The 22,184-nt window shown below is 34.6% G+C and overlaps 1 protein-coding gene across 6 annotated transcripts in view; it reads left to right on the plus strand.

Annotated features, from left to right (window-relative positions):
• Positions 1–22,184, plus strand: part of MEF2A (myocyte enhancer factor 2A) — a 153,327-nt gene that overhangs the window by 69,461 nt on the left and 61,682 nt on the right. For all 6 annotated transcript variants that reach the window (XM_077762386.1, XM_077762384.1, XM_077762381.1 and 3 more), the window contains 2 exons: positions 1,097–1,287; positions 17,327–17,530. In XM_077762386.1, coding sequence (XP_077618512.1) covers positions 1,234–1,287; positions 17,327–17,530 — 258 coding nt within the window. In that variant the 5' untranslated portion in view covers positions 1,097–1,233. The remainder of the gene's footprint in view (positions 1–1,096; positions 1,288–17,326; positions 17,531–22,184) is intronic.

Genomic DNA, 22,184 nt, shown 5'->3' on the forward strand with positions numbered 1-22,184 from the left:
TTTAATCAAACAGTGGATTTGCTATACAGTACTGTTGAAGTTTTATGGTTTTACATGCACAGCATTAAAAATACTTCAGTGAAATTTCCCTGAGAATTTATTATTGTGAATGTTTTAGCATTTGTCTTCCGTGCCCTTGTAAATATTTTATTATGTAAGTTTTGGAAACATTAGGTTTTTGATAAAACTATCATTCAGAACATGACAGATTATATCACTGCCAGTTGTTCAATTACAGAGATAAATGAAATAAAAAAGTTGTGTTCTTGAAGGATTCATAGTCTCAGAGGAAAATGGACTTGGAATTTATCATATACATGCCCACAAAGCAAGGTGCTGTCGTTTACCAGGGGGAAATGAATCTTGACTGATTAGGAGGATTTTATTAAATGGCTAAAGGAACAGTGTTTCATTTAAGTGGATATTATTATGAAATCGTTTAGTGCCTTTGTGGATTGACAGATAGTAATTTTGGTGGTGGCTAGGACAATTTGCAGGAATAGTTTGTAAAGGCAGATTGGGACTACCCAGATTACTAATTCATCCTTTGACAAGGAGGCCATCAGAAGCTTTCAGGGATTTTCTGTCATGTAAAGAGAATTTCTGGAGCCAGACTCCCTGAGTTCATATTTCAAGCTCTCCCCTTTACTGTGTGTGTGACTTTGGACACATTACTTAGCATCTCTGTGCCTCAGTATCCTTATTTATAAAATGGAGATGATAATTATAACTAAGAAGATTACAGTTTGGACTGAATGAGTTAAGACATGGCAGGTACTGAGGGGAGTGCCTGGCACATAGAAAAATTCCAGTTAAGCATTGGCTCTTGTTGTTGCTATTATTATATGCATTGAGAAAAACTCGAAGGTTATAATTGTACTCTTTCAGCCAGAACTAGAGGCACAAAAATATTCAAGAGATATTTTAGGAGTAAAGTTAACAAAGCTTCAACTTAATTACCAATTCTCTATAACCAGAAATTTCAACTAATAATGCTGCCCATGTGCAGCATAGAAGCAGGTTTGAAATTTGTATAACATTTTCATGATTTGCAAACTTATAGAACTTAAATTTTCTAATTTGTGTTTTCTTTTAGATCTTATAGAAAATTTCAGCTGTAGCCCTTGGACTAGAAGCTGAAATAATAGAAGCTGTGTACGATGCATTAGGGTATTGAAGAAAATTAATTTTGAATTAAATATTTGGAGTATAAGGAAGGAAAGGTGACTGAAAATGGGGCGGAAGAAAATACAAATCACACGCATAATGGATGAAAGGAACCGACAGGTAAATGAAAATTTTAACTTATTCATTTAATTGATGTAAATATTTTTTAGAAAAGAGCATAGCATAGAATGGTTGAATTTTTCTTAAACTTAATTTCAAGTCTAAATATTTTTATTTCCAAACTAAATAAAAAACTTTAACATTTTAGCTTGTCATGTGCCATAAAGAAACTTTTTTCTCTTATTATAGAAATCATAGATGTTAATTATAGAAAACAAAGGAAAAAAGAAGAAAAGTTAGATCACTGTAGTCCCACTGTTACCGTCCATTGTGTAGATTTATTATAATATATTTAGCCTTCTGTTTGACTTTTTTATGTATTAATCATTATTATAAATTATCACCTCTATTTTCATAATTAGGTAATACTTAAGTTAACTGCAGTTTTCAGTGAATGTGTTTTGGTCAGTTAAATTTTCTGGTCAACCAAGAAATAGAATTTTTTTATAACTCTAAACAAACATTCCTAAAACATTTATGTATTTATCTCAGTTTTAATTGATAAAACATACTGAACCTGAGTTTCAGCACCAGTGTCAATAAACCCTTACAAGTATTCAGGATAATTATAATAATACTGATACATGAAGTGATGGCCTGGAGTTGAAAGAGTTTAGAGCAGGGATTGGCAAACTATGGTCCATGGGCTGGTTGGCTGTTTTGATAAATAAGTCATTAGAACACTGCCATGTGTGTTTGTTTACATATTGTCTGTGGCTGCTTTCACATTACAGCAACATAAGTAGGAAGTGGCCCTGGAGACTAGATGGGCCATGGGCCTAAAATCTTGACTCTCTGGCCTTTAAGAAAAAGTTGCCCAGCCCTTGGTTTAAAAAACAAGAAGGAAAATGGTTTCATAGACTATGAACTAGTATTCAGAGCATGTGCTGTCTCTGGAAAGATTGACTGTCAGGAGAAATGTCCAGAAAAGCTGGTTTCCGGAAGCTTACTGGGAACAGAACAGTATTAAAGATACATTCTGCAAAGTCTGAGTAGTAATTCACCTAGTAATACAGATATAGTTGGAGACAAAACTTAGCTGGCAGCTAGTAGAGAAGTTAGTGGAAGTGAGTAGAGTTGCCAGTAGACCAAATTGAAGAGAACTCTTGTTTCATCTCATGAAGATTCTTTATCTAAAGTGTAAGGCTCACATAGTATGACTCTTTATGAAGGGTGATATAGTAGGGAAGACTGATAAAAGAACCATTCCATCATTCCAAAGGGATGATTCTAAGCAAGGTTGCAAGTAATTGTCCTTTCATATATCTGAAGATTGTGACCTATAGATGAGGCACATCTCTCTCTACATCTTACATTGTATGTATGGACACATAATGTGGAACACATACAATATATATGTAAAATAGGTTTATTAGGGAATAACATAAAAGCAGAGAACTGGCAAAGCACATAGCATTCCTTACACTCTTATTATCCCTTACAGAGTCATGTTTAAATTCAGAGTAGGTACACTGGATCTACTATTGGAAAAGACCCCACATGTGGGGAATAGGAAAAGGGGAACTAGGAATATGTAAGTGACCATGTAAGGGAACTTTTAATTAAGGAAATAATCTTAGTTAAAAGGTGGAGCCTACCACTATAACTCAGCAACTAGAATTAGCCTGTTAATATGTTAAATTTACCTGCTAAGTCATCTTCTTGCCAAGCTGCCAAATGGGGCAAGGGTGTCTGAATGTCCTCTCAGATGATTTTGGCAAAGAATGCAGAAAAGAAACAGAATAGGTAGTTGGGCAGTTTATTTTTCAGATTTGTTAGGTATAGATATAATTTAGCATTTTGCATTTGTGGATTCTGAGTTAAAAGTTTCATTATTCTTGCATTAAAATGAGGAGAATGTTTCTGTGCAGAAGCAGATTTATTTCATTTATTCATCCACATTTGAATACCTACTGATTCTGGGAGAGACTGTGTTAAGCACTGGGAGCTCATTAAAAATATATAGCCAACATAGGAGATTTAACTATATGGTAAACAGAAGGTAAGCTCAGGTGATGGGAGAGTTTATGGAAGGAAGCACCAGCCTCTGGTTCGGGTAGTTTAGGGAGCAATACAGAAGGAGATAATAGCATATGCAGTTTTTAATGACTGGATTTTTTGAGCTAGTAAGATAAAAATCACACTTCAAGTCTTTAGAGCAGTGAATAAAAAATCTTGGTGGTGACACTGTCATGCACTTAACGAGCTGCTTCACCTCACTTCACTTCCACTTGGAAGCTTTCATTCACTTCACTTCCAGTTGGGAGTTTCTGGTGAAACCTTGTGTTTGTTCTTGTTGGTATAATACACTTCTATTTAAAAAGTCAACTTTGTATTAAAGTATAAAGAAAAGAGCACAAGTCCTAAGTGTGGCTAAGTCAATTATTGGAAAACGTGCATGGCCATGTAGCCAGCATATCCCAGTGCACCACCACCACAGAAACTGTCTCTGTCTCGTCTCCCCAGTCATTATCTCCCTGTGCCACTTACCTAACTTCTGACACATAGATTAATTATGCCTGTTGAATTTATGTGAGCAGCATGTGTTCCTTTGGGTAACATTAGGTTTGTGAAATTAATGTTACTCTTACATGTCGTTATATATGGAGATATATTTGGTACATTTTCATTAAGGAATAATATTCTGTTGTGTGGATAGAACACAATGTGTATTTTTATTTTTTCTGTTGTAAGTGAACTTTTGGTTGTTTTCTTTTTTGAGACTGTTATAAAGAGTGCTGTTTTGAATAGTCTTGTATGTGTCTTTGGCACACATGAACTTTGGGTATATTACCGAGGTGTACAGTTGTTAAGTCAGAGTATACCTGTGATCAGCTCTGATAGCAATACTTTTCTAAAGCGATTGTACTGATTTAAAATTTACACTGCTGACAATGTGTGAAAGTTTCAGCTGCTCTGTATCTTCACCAATACTAGTTTTTATCCCTTTCCTGTTAGCTTATTGTGGTAGGTGAACAAAAGTAACATTTTAAGTTTCTGTGATGTTTGATGAAGTTGTTCACTTTTTCATATTTTTTATGAAAAGATGCTTACTGTTTACTTCTTTTCCATTTTTTCCCCTAGTGGGCTACCTATGTTTTTCTTATTAATTAGTATATATTCTGTGTGTAATATGATGTGAGTGTTTTGTTCATTATGTGCAGTACAAATAACTTCTTTCATACCATCACTTGCCTTTGTATTTTTTCATTTTTTTCAATGTTGTCCAGTTTGCCTTCTTTTTTTTCCTTTATGGCTAATGCTGCTATATTGAAGAAATGTTTACTTATCACAAGGCAATGATGATTTTCTTTTTATGCTTTCTTCTTTTTTTTACGTTTCATGCTTTAGATATGTTACTCATTTGAAATTTATTTTTGTGTGTGGTTTGAGGTGTTGGAGTCAAGATTTGTTTTTCTGATAGATACTCAGTTGACCCAGTACAATTTATTGCAAAAACTATCTTTTCTCCATTGCTTGCTTTTGTCATGAATCAAGTGATTATACATGTGGGGCTGTTTCTTTGGAGAAATATCTATTCAAATCCTTTGCCCAATTTTGTTTTTTATGGAGTTGTATCATCTTCATACTGAAAGCTGTTTTCATTGGTTATAAAATTCTAGGGGCGCCTGAGTGACTCGGTTAAGCATCCAACTTCGGCTCAAGTCATGATCTCATGGTTCAGTGGTTCAGGCCCCACATCAGGCTCTGTGCTGACTGCTGAGAGCCTGGAGCCTGCTTTGGATTCTGTGTCTCTCTCCCTGCTCCTCCCTCATTCATGCTGCCTATCAAAAATAAATAAAATGTTAAAAAAATTTATAGAATTCTATATCGACAGTTAATAGTCTCTTAATACTTTAAAACAATTGTCTTTTAACTTCTGTCACTTCTGTCAGTTTCTTTGGAGAGACCTGCTTTCATTATTTCATAATGCATTTGTCTCCCCTCTGGTTACTTTTAAGATTTTTACTTTTTCGTGGGTAGTAAATTTTTTGTTGTGATGTCTTCAGATATTTTTTGTGCTCCATTCTTTTCTTCTCTGGGATTCCAGTTACATGTAACTTGGTCCTTTTGACATTGTCTCATATATTTCTTATGCTTTTTTCCCCCCTAGAATTCTTACTCTTTTTCTCTGTCCCTCCACCTGAATGTCTTGTAGTGAATGGCCTGTTTTGTAGTAATCTGTTTCCTGGGCTCTAGTAATCCTTTACTTGGTTTTTAAAAATTAGCTGTTAAAACACCTAGTAACTTATTTATTCCTGGTATTATGTTTTCAATTATAAAATTTCTTTTTGATTTTTCTTTTTATAGATTTCAGTTCTCTGGTGATATGGCTCATCTTTTCATGTATTTTGTCCACTTTCCACTATTTTTTGGAAAATATTAATCATAGAGTTTTTGTCTGCTAATTCCTATATTTGGATTATGTATAGGTTCATATCTGATCCCCTTTTCTCTTTATTTTTGATTTATCATCATTTCTTCTAACATGTCTTAATGGTTTTTTTGAGCTGTTAGACATTGTATGTGAAAGATATAAATATTCATTATTATGGTACTTTCCTGCAGAAATGGTTTACCCTTCCCTCTTTTTTAAAAAAAAATGTTTTTTAATGTTTTATTTATTTCTGAGAGAGAGAGAGAGAGAGACAGTGTGAGCAGGGGAGGGTCAGAGAGAGAGGGAGATACAGAATCTGAAACAGGCTCCAGGCTCTGACCTCGCTGTCAGCACAGAGCCTGATGCAGGGCTCGAACCCATGAACCATGAGATCATGACCTGAGCTGAAGTTGGACGCTTAACCAACTGAGCAACCCAGGTGCCCCTACTCTTCCCTCTTACCATTGAAATTGGGTTATTGAGTATCTTAGACCAAAGAGAGATTAACCTGAGTAGAGGCTAGGCTGCAGTTGTTGTTTTTATAGTTTTTTGTTTTTTTTTTTTGAGACAGAGACAGAGTATGAGCGGGGGAGGGGCAGAGAGAGAGGGAGACACAGAATCTGAAACAGGCTCTAGGTGCTGAGCTGCCAGCACAGAGCCCGATGCGACTCTTGAGCCACAGACTGAGACAGATCATGACCTGAGCCGAAGTCGGACACTTATTAACTGACTGAACCACCCAGGCGCCCCTAGGCTGCAGTTTCAGTGAAGCTTTTTGTTGCCCTTCAAGGAGGCTACTTTTAGGAGTAGTCTTTCAAAGCTTTCAGCATTGATAGCAGTGTGTTCTTGGGGCCCAGTCTTTGGAGCATGTCTTAAATTTCCTGTTTTCTCAGTCAGCATTGGAAGATTACAGAAAACTCTACTCTGCTTTTTTGAGGGTTTCTGCTTTTCTTTTTAACTTCCTACCCCATGCAGCCTCATAGTGACCACCTCAGCTTCTACTTCACCCTTCTCACTAGTTTATTGACCCTTGGAGTCTTCAGTTTTGTGTTTTCAAAACCCAGGACAAAAGCTCTATATCAGTGGCAACCCACTGCAAACAAAGGCTAAATTCTTAGTTGCCTTGTACCCAGCATCTATAAAGGCCTGTAAGGGAGAGTGTTGCAGAACACCATTTTACATCTGTCAAGTTCTCACCCCTCTTGAGTCTTGGCATCTTAAATCCTTCTTCCTTCAGCAGCTTTTCAGTATCTTTAAACAGATATCAACGAGAAAAACAAAATAAAATACGAGAGATCTCAGTGAGTTCTTTGGTCTTCTACCAGTTGCTTCATCTTACCTAAAAGCAGACTTGTCAATTTCTTTCTCTATTAGTTTAACATGTACTGTTTTATATATTGAGATGATGTTTCATTAGGCTCATACATATTTAGAATTCTTATACCTTTTTGATGAATTTTTCAATATATTCTTTATTCTTAGTGAGTTCTGCTTATCTTAAATCTACTTTGTTTTACATTAAGATAGCTACACCTTTCTTTTACTAATATTTTCTTGATATGGTCTAGTTCTCTACATTTGCATTCCACCTTACTGTGTCCTTATGCTTTATGTTTTATAAATGGCATATGGCTGGATATTTAGAAATCTAGTCTGATCATATTTCTTGGCTTGCCAGTGTACTTGGATTTTATTCTTTGGTATTGTTTGTATATTTAGACTATTATATAGCATCTTACTGATTTTAATTTGTCAGAGGGCCTCAGGCATCAAAAATGTCACCATCCTATCACTCCTTGTATCCCTTAAGAATTCAGATTGCAGCTTTACACTGAGTCCTCCCAGGAAAAGAACACTGGAAGAAGATTTACTTTCTCTAGATGGAAATCTACCAACCTTGGAGGTTTTGATTAAGAATTGTTGGGAAGTCAGTGCTAGAGGCTAGTCCATCCCTACCCATGTTATTTTGACTCTCATCCCAAACAGTGCTTCTGTAATGCTCTATTGTTATCCTAGAGGACGCTTGTTTGCACTCGCACTGCTGTCACTCCCTGTTGTGAAGTGGCAGGCATTGAGTGTCCCAGGAATGAAGACGAGAGGCACAGACTGAACCAAAACTGTTCTTTTTAAAATTTATCTTATAACACTACTGGTGATTTCTTCTTCAGTCTACTGGCCTCCACACATGACATTCCTGCCCGCCCCCCCCGCCGGCCAAGTACATATTGTAGCATAATATGGGGTTTCTCACCCTTTTCTCCACTATTCCTTAGGAGTCGTAATACTTTTAGTACCACTGGGTTAATTCTCAGGGAGGTAGATCCTGTGTCAGCGTGTTGTCAGAAATCTGAGTTGGCTATTTTTTTATATTGTTAAAGTTAGTAGTTGTATTCTGTTCTGTAATCCTAATTTCCACAGTATTTAATTGTAGTTCTAAGTAGAAAGGATTCATTGATTATCACGGTTCTTTACTGTAGCTTTTGCATTCTTTTTGTTGTTTTAATCTGTTTCCTGGTTTATGGATTCATTTAGAGAAGTTTTTAGCACCACTGAGTGCCATGTGGCATTTTAGAAACTGAGTATGCAGCACTGAACAAAACTGAAAAAAATCCAGTGTTTTTCAATTTATATTTTACTTAGATGACTGGGCTTTTTCAGCAAGGAGTTTTATTTTGTTTTTCTTCAAGGAAAAGCTTATGGGTGCTATACTTCCTGAGTACTTTTCTGTTTGAAAATGTTTGTTGCTTTATACTTGAAGTATGACTTGGTTAGGTATAATGAATTCTAGGACCCCAATGCTTTCCCCTAGAACATTGCAGAGATGATTTCAAGGTATTCTGGCTTTGAGCTTTGCCAGTATCAGACTGAGTATATTTTTCTCTTAACAAAACACTTGACATTCAGTAACTTAATCAGAATATGCCCTAAGTTTTGATTACTTATCATTTATGTGTGTGTGGAAATTATGTGCCTTTTCAATATTTTGCTTGTTTTGTTTTCTTTCATTTGGTATGGCTATACTTCTATACTTTTTTTTTTTTGGAGAGAGAGAGAGCGAGCTCATGAGGTGGAAGGGGCAGAGGTAGAGAGAGAAAGAGAGTTTCCATGCTCAGTGTGGAGCCTGATGTGGGGCTTAAACCCATGACCCTGGGATCATGACCTCATCCAAAACTAAGAGTTAGATGCTTAATTGACTAATCTACCCAGGCACCCCGTTTAAAAAATTTTAATTCCAGTGTAATTAACTTAGTGTTATATTCATTTCAGGTGTACAATATGGTGATTCACCAGTTGTTTCTATTACTCAGTGCTCATCAAGAAAAGTGTACTCTTAATCCTTTTCATCTGTTTCACTCATCGTCCCTGGTGACCATCTGTTCTCTATAATTAAGAGCTTGGTTTTTGGTTTGCCTCTCTTTTTTTCCTTTGTTTTTTGTTTGTATGTTAAATTCTGCATATTAGTGAAGTCATATGGTATGTCTTTCCATATGGCATGTTTTGTTTAGAAGTATACTGTCTGGATCCATTCACATTGTTGCAAATGGCAAGATTTCATTCTTTTTTATGGTTGAATAATATTCCATTGTATACATATACCACGTTTTCTTTGTCCATTCATCAGTCAGTAGACACTTGGGCTGCTTCCATAGTTTGTAAATAATGCTGCAGTAAACATAGGAGTACATATATCCCTTCAAATTAGTGTTTTTGTATTCTTTGGGTAAATACACCAGTAGTGTGATTACTGGATTTTAGGATAGTTCTATTTTAGTTTCTGAGAACCCTCCATACTGTGTTCCACAGTGGCTGCACCAGTTTGCATTCCCACCAAGAGTACATGAGGATTCTTTTTTCCCCCCATATTCTTGCCAATGCTCGTTGTTTCTTGCATTTTTTAATTTTAGCCATTTTGACATATGTGAGGTGATTATCTCATTGTGATTTTGATTTGCATTTCCCTGATGATGAGTGATGAGCATCTTTTCATGTGTCTATTGGCCATCTGAATGTGTTCTTTGGAGAACTGTTTGTTCATGTCTTTTGCCTGTTTTTTAATTGGATTATTTGTTTTTTGGGTGTTGAGTTGTACAAGTTCTTTATATATTTTGGATACTAACCCTTTACTGGGTATGTCATTTGCAAATATTTTTTCGCATTTGGTAGGTGGTCTTCTAGTTTTGTCAGTTGCTTGCTTCCTTTTTATTTCTGTGTCCCAATAGTTTATTTTTGCTTTTATTTCTCTTGCCTCAGGAGACATATCTAGAAGGATGTTGCTATTACCAGTGTCAGAGAAAGGTACATGCAAAAGAATGAAATTGAACCATTTTCCCAGACCATACACAAAAATAAACTCAAAATGGATTAAGGACCTAAATGTGAAACCTGAAACCATAGAAATCATAGAAGAGGGCACAGGCAGTAATTTCTCTGACATGGTTTTATTTTAAAACAAATATTTTTTCTTTTCCAATTGTTCTGTGCTTTTTTTACTGTTTATTATCTGTTGACTATATCAAACATCTTTATTCATTTTAATGTTTTATTTTCAGTTTTGATTCTTTGTGTTTCCTTATTGTGGCTTTTATCTGTTACAATTTTTTTTTTTCTGATTCTTTTCTGAATAATACTAGCTCACTTTTTAGGTCATTATGCTATCTCTTCTCTTTGCCAACGATATTAGGTACAAGTTAGCAAAGGAGACTTTCTCTCTCTTCCTCTCTCTCTTGGTTTTATATCGCCTAACATTCTGTACCCAAAACAGGGTCTTTACAAGGTTTTCCTCCCCTACTTGTCTCATGGTCTTCCTTCACTTTTAAATCTGAGAGCAACAAAGGATCTTTGGTTAGACCTTCACAGGGCTTTGACATTGTTACTTTTGTGAAGAATCCCATTTGTATATAAATTTCTCCAGTTTGGCAGATAAAAATTTATGCTTTGGAGCCTTACTTTTTCCTTAAGAAAACCCATGGTCGGTCATTCATTCATTCATTCATGTTTTTAGTGACTTTCAAGAGGAGTAAATATGGTTTCATTCTTCCATTTTGAATCAAAAATAAATATAATTTCTCTTGAAATTAAAAGAACAAATTTGTCATTTTAATGAAATTAAAATTAAAATTCAACTTAAAAACAGTATTTGTCTTAGAATAATAAGTTTAATATTGAATTGTAATTAGGTAGTCTGTATTCTCTAAGTAGCTGAATTTCAGGTTATCTTGTTACCTGCTTCACATGAAATTTATGAGCTGAAATGTAGCTGTCTTGCAACATTACTAATTAACAGGATACTGATTAAGAGACAGATACTCACTTTTAGATGTGTTTGAAAACTGATATCTAGAAGGAAAATCCCTCATGATAACCAAGAACTTGTAACTGCAAACTCTAAAGTAGTGGCAAAATGTATTTTCTTGCTTTGTATTTTGTTATAATCTAATCTCCTAGGCAGAATGGTTTTATTTTAAAAAGTAATCCATATCCTTTCCTTCTTCCTCCTGCTTTCTCCTCACTGAATTCCATTTTCTTTTTGTTTGCTTTCAAAACCTATTTGTAAAAACAAATATTTCAAAAGGTGTTGAGATTTTTTTTTACTTGTAATTCATGTTTCATATTGAGAATTTGAAAATATCAAATGTAGGTCAATATTCAAAAATACTAAATAAAAATTATTTTGGATGTGTGGTATAACTTTCATATAAATAAGTACCATAAACAGGCTGGATTGTTTTGGCTAATTAAATTTTCTAGTCGAATGAAAGTTTAAATAAAAAATCTTTCAGGGTGCTGGGGTGGTTCAGTCAGTTAAGCTTAGGTCAGACTTTGGCTCAGGTCATGATCTCATGGTTTGTGGGTTTGGGCCCCATGTCAGACTCTGTGCTGACAGCTCAGAGCCTACAGCCTGCTTCTGATTCTGTCTCTCTCTCTCTGCCCCTCTGTCATTCTCGCATGCTCTCACTTTTGCAGTCTCTCACTCTCAAAAATAAACATGAAAAAAAATTGATTTATTTTTGAGAGATTTATTTATGAGTGAGCATATGCAAGTGAGGGAGAGGCAGAGAAAGAAGACTCCCAAGCAGGCTCCATGTAATCTGCAAAGAGCTCAACAATAGGGCTCCATCTCACAAACCGTGAGTTCATGACCTGAACCGAAATCAAGAGTTGGACCTTTAACCGACTGAACCACCAAGGTGCCCCACCGTAAACACTTGTATTAATGAAAGTGTTAGCCAAGTTGTGAAGAAGTAGGCACTCCTAAATATTGCCGATGAGAATACACATTTGTAGAACCATTTAGGAGTGGTAGTATTCAATAGTTTCTAACAAAATTATGTATGGGTTTATCTCTTGACTCAGTCCTTTACACTGTGTCTTTTGTCTCTAGTTTGTAGACTTAATGTTTCACAGTGTGGGTTAGCACTCTAAAAACAACTTCAGGTTTGTTCTGAGATTGAGCAAATAAACAGATGTACTAAGGGTAATGAAAGCTGGGATTCTTACTGTCAGTGAGGGGACTTAGAGCTATGGAAAGTGGGAAGGCTAAAATAAACCCTGTGTTATAGACCTGCTGGTGGAATTGGAAGAATTGTGGGTCTTAACATACTTTGTTTTTTTTTTTTTTTAATAGTTTATTGTCAAATTAGTTTCCATATAACACTCAGTGCTCATCCCCACAAGTGTCCTCNGTCTTAACATACTTTGATTAAAATACTAAGAGATGTTGAGGTTGGGGTGTGTGTACACGTATGTTTTCTAGCTCTATCTGCAAAGGGGCCTAGACACCATAACACCCAAGTAACTTACCATCCAAGTCTTCCTTTCTAAATATAATTCTCTACCATAAGAATCAGTTCGTTGAAGAAATGGCGGCATCTAGGGCTGGGGTAGGGAAAGAACAGGATGAACCTGGAATATCTCACTGCCAGCAAGTTCAAAACATATTGGGAACATGTCAGGTGGACAAAGGAGCCAGTGTAGTGGATCTCTTGCTGGTAAAATCAAAGACCATCAAAAGAAATAAACTCATTATAACTCATAGAATAGAATAACCTATGAGTTGATACAGTTGTGAATGAATGAATGGGTAAATGGAGGAAAAGAAAACTGTCTTACAATAAAATACAACTAGTAGTAAATATAGATACAGTGTATTATGAAATGAGAAAAATCCCCATTTGACAACCACCACTGTAATAATCTCCTAGGCAAGAATCATGAATAGATGCTAGTCAGTTTGTTAAAGTTTGATAAGTGAACAATATATTTACGTGGAAATTTTTATAAGATACTTATTAATTATAAAGGGAAAAAATAGTAACTTTGCAGGGGAAAATGTGGCAGACACTATTTTAACCAAGTTAACAATACTAGTTATGGGGCAAATAGATGTCACGTGCATTTTCACATGACATATTGTGGAAAGAATATCACTTCTTAGCTGTTAAAATGCAGTCTAAACAATCAGAAAGAAACATTGAAGTCAAATTGAAAGACATATGGCAATATAAATAGCCTGTGTTCTGCAAAAGTGCCAAGGTCTTGAAAGACAGACTGAGGAAATATTTCAGATTAAAGAGGATGCAGTTGAATGCAACATCGAATCCTGAATTGGAACCTGCAGCCAGGGAAAAAAGATTTTTTTTCCCCTATAAAATAAAATAGTGGGATAATTGAGAAACTTGAATAAAGTTTGTAAAATAGATAATAGTGCTATATCCTTATTTTCTGATTTTCATAATTGTATTTGTCCTTGTTTTTAAGAAAGTATTTAGGGGTAAAACAACTTTATAACCTCTATCTTAGTTTAAAGAATTCAGAAAAAAAATTGTGTGTATGTGTTTATTTAGGGAAGGCAAACATGGTAAAATGTTAACAGTTGGGGGTTTGGTTGAAGATACATGGAAAATTTTGTACTACTTATTGAAAATTTTCTGTAAGTTTGAAATCTAAAATAATAAGAGGATGACAGAATTTATAAGAATATAAAGTTAATTTTATATTATTATTCTCATATAAGTTGTTAGCAGTAAACCAGGGTGTTTAAAAAATCGACTTAAGTACTATCGATAGATGAAAAAAGATTTTATTCAAAAAGTTGAAAGTGCAATATAGTATAGTTTTCAATGTTATGTTTTTGGTGTCATTGAAGTTTAAGTGTATTCTTATGCACATTTTTCTGAAAAACTCTTTTTGGTCTGGAGTAAGTTGGAGGAATAGAGATTATTATAAATTGAATCCCTTCCTCTACTAACTCCTTTTTTCATCTCGAGCTCTTTCTGGTTGATAACTTAGAAGAAATGCTTTTCAGTAAGTATTTTTGGAAAGGAAAACAGGGACTTGCTTCCTCTTTTTACTTATAGTGAACTATAGATTTCCATCATCTTAATGGATACTGTGAAGCAGCATTACTTGTCTTGGTCTTAATGCTGACTTGTTCAGAACTCAACTTAATTTGAAAGTCTTTGACTAGAGTAAGGATTATTCTTGGAATCAATGCTTTGCTTTGCTTTGCTGATTGTCATTTTCTTCCTCTTCAGTAGTGGAAGTTTGGAAAAATATTTTTTTAATGTTTTTTTTTCTTTTTGAGAGCACAAGCAGGAGAGGGGCAGAGAGAGAGAGAGGGACAGAGGATCTGAAGCGGGCTCTGCACTGACAGCACTGTCTGATGTGGGGCTTGAACTCAAGAACTGTGAGATCATGACTTGAGCCAAAGTCAGACACTTACCTGACTGAGTCATCCATGTGCCCCTGGAAAAGCATTTCTGACTAAACTTTGGTAAATTCAGTGTTTTAGTGCAGCAAGTACATATAGGTGCATTGCAAGACATATATGATATCAAGTTCAATATTTTTAAAAGAGTAAACTTTAATAATGGTATTCTTATATTCATTATATTCTTATGGTGGTATAATATAATGCCAGGATTCTGAGACACGATATTGTAATCAGTAATAAAAATTTAAAACTTTTTAATGACAATTATTATGTAAACAAAGTTACTATATAAATGAGAAATTTGGGAAGGTATTTGTAAAATATAGTTAATATATCTGTACAAGGAGCTTTTACTTAGATAAGTAAAAAGCACATCACAGAATACAAAAATGATCAAAAGATAGATTGGAGAAAGCAAATCTCAAATAACAACAAATACAAGAAAAAGATGTCTAATCACTACTAGTTAGGAAAATCCATATTAAAGAAATGAGAGTTTTATATCTTCATACTAGCAAAACAGTTGTAATATTTATATGAAAAAATTATTAAGTTATTTAAAAGGATACTTTAGTATACCATTTGACTTAGAGGAATATCCACAAGGTGTGGTTGAATGAGTGAAATAAAGAGTATTGATAGAGTCTCAGTTTTATAAAATGGCTAACAAAATCACTTCTGTGTGTGTGTATGTGTATGTGTGTGTGTGTGTGTGTGAGAATATGGTTATGCGATCTTGTACAAAAATATAGAATGAAAAATACTAAATCAGAAGCATTGGTTAAGGGGCTTATGTTGGTGCAAGGAAAAGTAGGGAGGTAAGCATAAAACATTATATTCCATATATATACATTTATATAAAATTAATATATTTGTGTGTTTATATTGTAAGGAGTTTTTTAAACATTAAATACTGATAAGAGATTTATTTTCAAAAGGTGAGGAAAGGAACCATTAGGAACATGTAGTGTGAAGTATGTTCCACAGATAGGGAAAATAACAAAATTCCTAAGGAGGAAAGTAGCTGGGTAAGAAAGATACATGTGCGCACATATGTACATACACACACATCAGTGAAGTTTAATGGTTGTAGAGGGGAGTGAAGGGAAATAACTTTAGATAGAGAATTTGAGGCCAGTAATTAACTTTGTTTGCTTAGTGAATTTGGGTATTACTTTTAGTGCAGTGAAAAGTTCTGAATTTCTACTTACATAATTTGATTTATGTTTCAAAAATATCACTTGAGCAGGTATGTGGCACATATATTGTAGAGTACAATAGTTGAAGCAGGAAGTTCAATATGATAATTATAGCAGTAATATATATGCGAGGTGATATAATTTGGCCCAGGGTGGTAGTGGTGTGAATAGATTTGAGATGTGTCTTAGAGGTGGAGTTGCCACAATTTGCTGATGGATTGGATAGTGCAGATTATTGGAATAAGAGGGATCAAGGATAACCCTTACATGTTTTTTGGTTTTGTGTGAATGGGAGGTGGTGCCATGTGCTGAAAAGGAGAAGAATGTGGAAAGAGCATATTAGTTTTTAAAATCATTGAACTGGATGCAGTCACTTGGCAAGGACTGTGAGGGTAAAGAGGAGAAGGGAGCCCAAGTCTGAAGCTTACAGGCAGTCTGATAAATAGAGGCTTGAGGCAAAGTTATGAGCAGAGAGTGGATTTGAGAGAGAGAACGTGGGAAATAGTTGACTTGGAGAATGGGCTAATGAGAGACAAATAAACCAAGTAATGATGGTTAGGCAGTGTTGAGTGTCAGTTGAGATATGGTCATGAGTTTAGAAACACCAGAGTGTGTGTGTGTGTGTGTGTGTCTTGCCTGTGTGTTCCCAGTAGTTGTCAGCTACTTGGATAAAGATGTAGGGATAATTGGTATATGTATGGGGGTTAGTTCCTGGTTGGGGCTGTGCCAAGCAAGTATGTTCATGAGAGAAGGGTAAAGTAAGTGTGTTTTTAAGGGAGTGAAAGTAGTGATGGACCATGAAATCTAGAGAGGGAAGAAAGGACATGAGAATAGACGTAACAAAGTGGTGAGGTAAATGGATTAGAGGACTGGATAAAGGTTAAAGAATTTCTGGAGAAATGACACAAAATAGAAGAGCTAGATAGGAGGCAAAATGGAATACATGAAGTTGAGATTTTAGAGGTGATTATTGGTGATGGCAGAGGTAAAGGTATAGCAGTAGGAGTGGGTTCTTGACATGTGGTAGAAGTGGATCGTTTGGAGTTGGGAGATGTTTTTGCAGTGATTTTTTTACACAGATACTGAAGTCACCGGAGATAAAAGTAGGGTTAGAAAGAGAAGTATCAGATGATAGTTATCAGTGCCTAAGGGGGTCATTTGGTGCCCATTACAAGGAGAATTATTTGGTAGTATAAATTTCATGGTGTCAACTTCAAAGTATCTGAAGTTTTTGAAGGAGAAGGAAGGAGAAATAATTTGTAAGACAGAGAAGGGAGCAAAAAGGATATATCTTTCAGGCTCTTGGACATAGCAGATATAATATTTTAAAAAACAAAAATTGGTCTCTATTTGAGAGGACTTAAGGTGAGTGGTTCCAGGTAGAAACTGGAAGAAATATTCAAAGAAGAATTTGAGGACATTGGGGAATTTTAAACATTGGGGATGATAAGGGGCCAGCGATCAGCTGTGTCCACTGGTTCTTTGCCTTCTGCAGCAGACTGGCAGCTAAGGATAAATAAAGGCAAATCTACTCAGGAGACTGCACTGTTGGGAGATAGAAGTTAAATGTAGGACTGTAGTCTTGTGGCACATGGGGGAGTAGAGGCTCATGTGGAGTGTGAGGCTAGGAACCTTTTTCATCTTGGAATCTGACTCAGTGTTAAAAGAGGACTTATCTTTAGGTAGCCTGCATTCTGGTACTGCTAATACTTTTACTAAAAATACACCTTTTTTTCTTTGATTGTCTAGGTCACTTTTACAAAGAGAAAGTTTGGATTAATGAAGAAAGCCTATGAACTTAGTGTGCTCTGTGACTGTGAAATAGCACTCATCATTTTCAACAGCTCTAACAAACTGTTTCAGTATGCCAGCACTGACATGGACAAAGTTCTTCTCAAGTATACAGAATATAACGAACCTCACGAAAGCAGAACCAACTCGGATATTGTTGAGGTAACACATATCTCTAGTATGCCTGAATCACAGAGTTAGAATGAAATCTTCCATTTAATAACCTTACCTGTCAGATTACTTTTCACATCCAAATTATAAATCAGTTTATATATATAATTTATTTATTTTTCTCTGATTCATTTCTTGGGATGATGTGATTATTGCTATAGTTATGTATGATATATATCTTTTTCCCTCTGAATCATTTCTTAGAGGATCTAATTATTGCTATGTAATGACCCACTTATGCCATACACATATCCTATTTATTGAGACAAAATAAGCTAGGCTGTTGTGTTATATACAGCAGTATAACATTTTATCTGTGATTACTTGTGTGAGTTTTAAAGTTAGTATTATGAACTATATCACTTGGGATAGTATGAAGTTACAGTTTTAATATGTCTTAATCATTTCATTATGTCAGTGACTACCCACAGCTTTAAACACTAATGAAGTGGAAGAAAATGATGTAAATGATATTTGTTTTGTCAGTAGTGCTTTAGTTGTGGGGGGAAGATGGCTTAATTTCTTTTCTCCTTATCCACTGTCCTTCAGTATCTCTCATAATTCTGCTGACCTAATTAAAATGAAAACAAAAAAAAATTTTGGAATTATTTCCATCTTATTCAGAAATAGTGTTTTTAAAACAAAACCTTCAAAAGGAGAATTAGTATGCTTTCCCCTTTTATTCTTTGCTGCTGCAACATCTTTTTATAAAAGTTAAAAGTTAACTTTCCGTATATATTTTTAATGACATTCTAAATTAGCTTTATACTTTTGTCATTTTTGTTACACTGAGAGATTTTGTTTCATTTTTACTCAAAAGGGAATCTTTTTCCCTACTACTTAAAAAGATGCATACTTTGGCTTACTCTTGTAATATAAGAATTCCAGTAAATTAGGGATTTCCTTGGTGAAAATACTGAAACCACGTGAAATGATGCAAAACTATAAAAGAAGAAATAAAGTCCTAATCTAGATTTTATTTGACTAATTAAGATAAAGATACCTTATTTTGTAGGAATCTAGTTTACTTGCCTCTACAGATTAAATGCATTCTACATTTCACCTGTATCGTATTTCGCTACTGTAACCATTCTTTTTGGGGCAGTAATTGATTTAGTTTGTTACTGCAAAAAAAAAAAAAATCTACTTATAATAAAAAAAAAACCCCACTTCTTTACTTTTTAGCAGTTAGTTAATTGTTTGCAGTGAGAAGTAAAAACATCATGTAGTCACAGCTACAACCCATCTTTGTGCTTGTTGCCCACAGTTTTATTTAAATGGCTCACTGCTGTCAACATCCCCTGAAATGTGTATGATGCTTTTGATTTTGCTTTTGTTGATCATTTCAGTTAAACTCCATGATAACATTTTAGCCAAACCAATTATGTTTATATCAGTTGTAAGTTACTTTATATTATTTAGCATTTGTGGTATATCTAATCACTCATGTGCAATACAAGTCAGTAGACTCTTTCCCTATTATATATCATAATGCATTTTGAATTGTAATTTTATACTTTAGAGGATCCTTATTTGGGTAACCTTATCAGAGACTTCATAACTGGATTTCCTTGAAATGGAGAGTATCCCTGGTATGTTTGATTTAAAACAACATCTTATTTTAAAAATCTCCATATGTTATCAAAAGCTCTACTGCCTAATTCAAAGAAATAGAGTTGACTTTTATAATGCCAACAGATAGATATGCAAGCTAGTTTCACCGTAGAAGGCAGCCATCCCCTTGACCCTAACTACTCTGCTCTTTCATTGCAGCAGTTGTTGGTCTTGGCCCCTGGAAGTTGAGGGTGCTCCACACAGCCTAAAGCTTCCTTCCTTAGAGAATATGAAGAATATAGTCTGATTTAATCCTCACAGAACTTTCAGACTACCTCAGTCTTCACCTCTGTTGTGGTCAGCAGTCAAAGTGTAAGAGAGTAAATCCCAAACATTTTTTTAGCAGCCTCTATTACAATTTACTCAGTACAAAGGAAAACTTTTGCAGGTCAATTATCAATTGGGATTTTGATGTTTTCTTTTTAACTCAATTTCTTAGATATAAGTGAACATGAATATTACCAGTAGTTCTTTATGAAGTTCAGAATTCTGTAAATACAATGGTTAGATGACACATTGGCTTACTATAAGCTATTAATTTGTTGGTAGGATAAATTATAAAGCTTAATTTACCTTGCATGTTAAGTTTACTGAATTAACCTTCATTATAAGACAGTGGTGGTTACCCTAGATATTCTTGCTTTCACACAAAAGGGTAGTGCAACTACATCCTTTTTAGAAGTATATACACATCTGAGTTCCTTTTATCAGTGGTGGTAACAGCTTATACGAATGTAGCTACAAAATTGTAAACAAACTAAGTTTACAGGACCAGACTAATGACAAATACATAAAGAGTTTCCTATGGGTTAGACTTACAAATATCTCATTTAAAGATATTTATAGACTACCATTATAAGTATTTTTTAGACATTTCTAATTCAGGCCCAAGACTGTTCTTTCTACCCATTGTTTTGTAAGCCACTTAGACACACTTGTACCAACTGAAGATTTTATATCTGTAAACGTCAGGCAAGTTGGTGTGATGTTCTGGATGTGTATAAAAGGTGTCTCTTGTGACTTCATCAGCAGTAAGTGGAGACATAAACAGCTATAAGCAATTCACATTAGAGTGTTTCCTAATGCACTTGGTCCATAGTGAGACTAACTGAAGACTTCGAGAATAACCTTTATAAGCCCTCTAACCTGAATTTACTGTTTCCTGTTGCATATAAGTTAGTCCTTAAGATCAGTAGGATTTTACGTTCCCCCATATTTCTAAACACTGCATCTGCAAGAATACACATGTATTATGCCTTTGGAATTAGATCTAGTATGTTTTCTGGGAGCACAATGGAATAAATACATTAACAATAGTTGGTATTTGAATATTGTGATGACAAACAGATAGGAAGACATGGGGCTCAGATTTATCTACCTTTTGATTTTAACTACAGATACCAGAAACCTATCTATAGAATGGTGTTCTGTCTTTGCTGTCCCTTGTTTCATATTATCTGTATCTTAAAACTAGTTTTTTAAAAAAAATTTTAATCAATTTTAACAAGTACAGTTGATAAAAAATAATTTCTATGTAGCTTTTTTAAAAATATCAAAAGCATATTTTAAATTGTATTTAGGCCTTTTAAAGTCTCCAGGGTCCTGTAGAATGTGTATATCTCCTACATTGAGAAAGCTCAATAAATGAAAGTAGAAACTTAGACATTAGTAAATTAGGAGATTGTCATAAAGAAATATTACAAGACTTTATAACTGGACTTCTTTGAAATGGAGAGTATTGTTGCTGCGTTAATGGCATCTTATTTGAAAATGCTTATTATACACTGCTTTTTAGGAATATATTCCTTACAAAAAATGAGTTTCACTACTTTATTTCCTAGATTTCAGTAGGAGACATTCTGTACCAACGTCATCAGAGATCTGTATTGTATCTTTCCATATTATTAAGCATTGATTTAAAATGCTTATATGTGGCCCAGTTTTGTTTGGGCCTACAAAAAGTAGTAATTTAATTGAAATGTATAGAGACACTGTTATAACCCCCATATTTTCTTTTTACTAAATTAAGTTTTTAGTCAACTGTCAACTGTTGTATGCAGTTTTTTAAGAACATTGGATTTATCTTAAATATTAGAAACTAGTCATGAAAATCACCAGTTAGTTACCATTATTTCACACACATCTGTGTGTGTGTGTTTGTGTGTGTGTGTACATTATGTTTATACTAAATAAAAGCCTAGGACCAATAGAAGGGTTCTGCATCAGAATAAAAATTATGCTAAAGCTGTGAAGTGGGGATTTCAGCAGCTGCTACACAATAGATGCCTGAGATTACTTTTGTATCCGTTTTTTTCTCTCACTTTACAAAAATGTTTGAAATCCTAAATATTCTGGCATGTAATATATAAAAATAGTTATGAGTTGGTGGTATCGGAGAATATTCAGTACATAGCTTATGTGATAATTCAGATCATTGTGCTGTCATTTAAGGATGTAAGAGACCATGGCCATTTATCTCTCTAGTTAATATCTTATAAACTGTACTCAGATAGAGGCATTTTCCTCATGACGGGAATACTGTGGTACTAAAGAAAAATAAAAATCCACTTACATTATCTCATTTATCCTCATATCTAGGGCAAGCTTTTTCAGAAGTGGAAATTGAGACTCCATTAAATGACTTGCCCAGAGTCATGTAGGTTTAGTGGCAGAACTGGGATTAGAACCTCAGTCTTTGACATTATGACCTCCCACTCCTCCCCAGTGTACTGAACCCATTGGAGCTCTGGAACATTTCACCATAAATGGATACGATTTTCTATATAAATCAGTAATATTCAACCTGTAGCAAATGTGAATAAGTTTTCCTCAATAATAAACAAAATTAGTGAGATTAATTGCAGTAAGATTAAGTGATGACACTTATCAAGTTGCTAATATAACCTGATACTCTTCCAAGGGCTTTTATTTATTTTATCTGATTGAGGTCTCTTATTGTCCCTGTTTCACAGATGAGGAATTTGAGGCACAGTGGTAAATGAAGTAAGATGACAATAATTTGGATTCTAAA

Source organism: Crocuta crocuta, unplaced genomic scaffold (genome assembly GCF_008692635.1).
Source record: "Crocuta crocuta isolate KB4526 unplaced genomic scaffold, BGI_CrCroc_1.0 scaffold93, whole genome shotgun sequence".
Classification (NCBI taxonomy): Eukaryota; Metazoa; Chordata; class Mammalia; order Carnivora; family Hyaenidae; genus Crocuta; species Crocuta crocuta.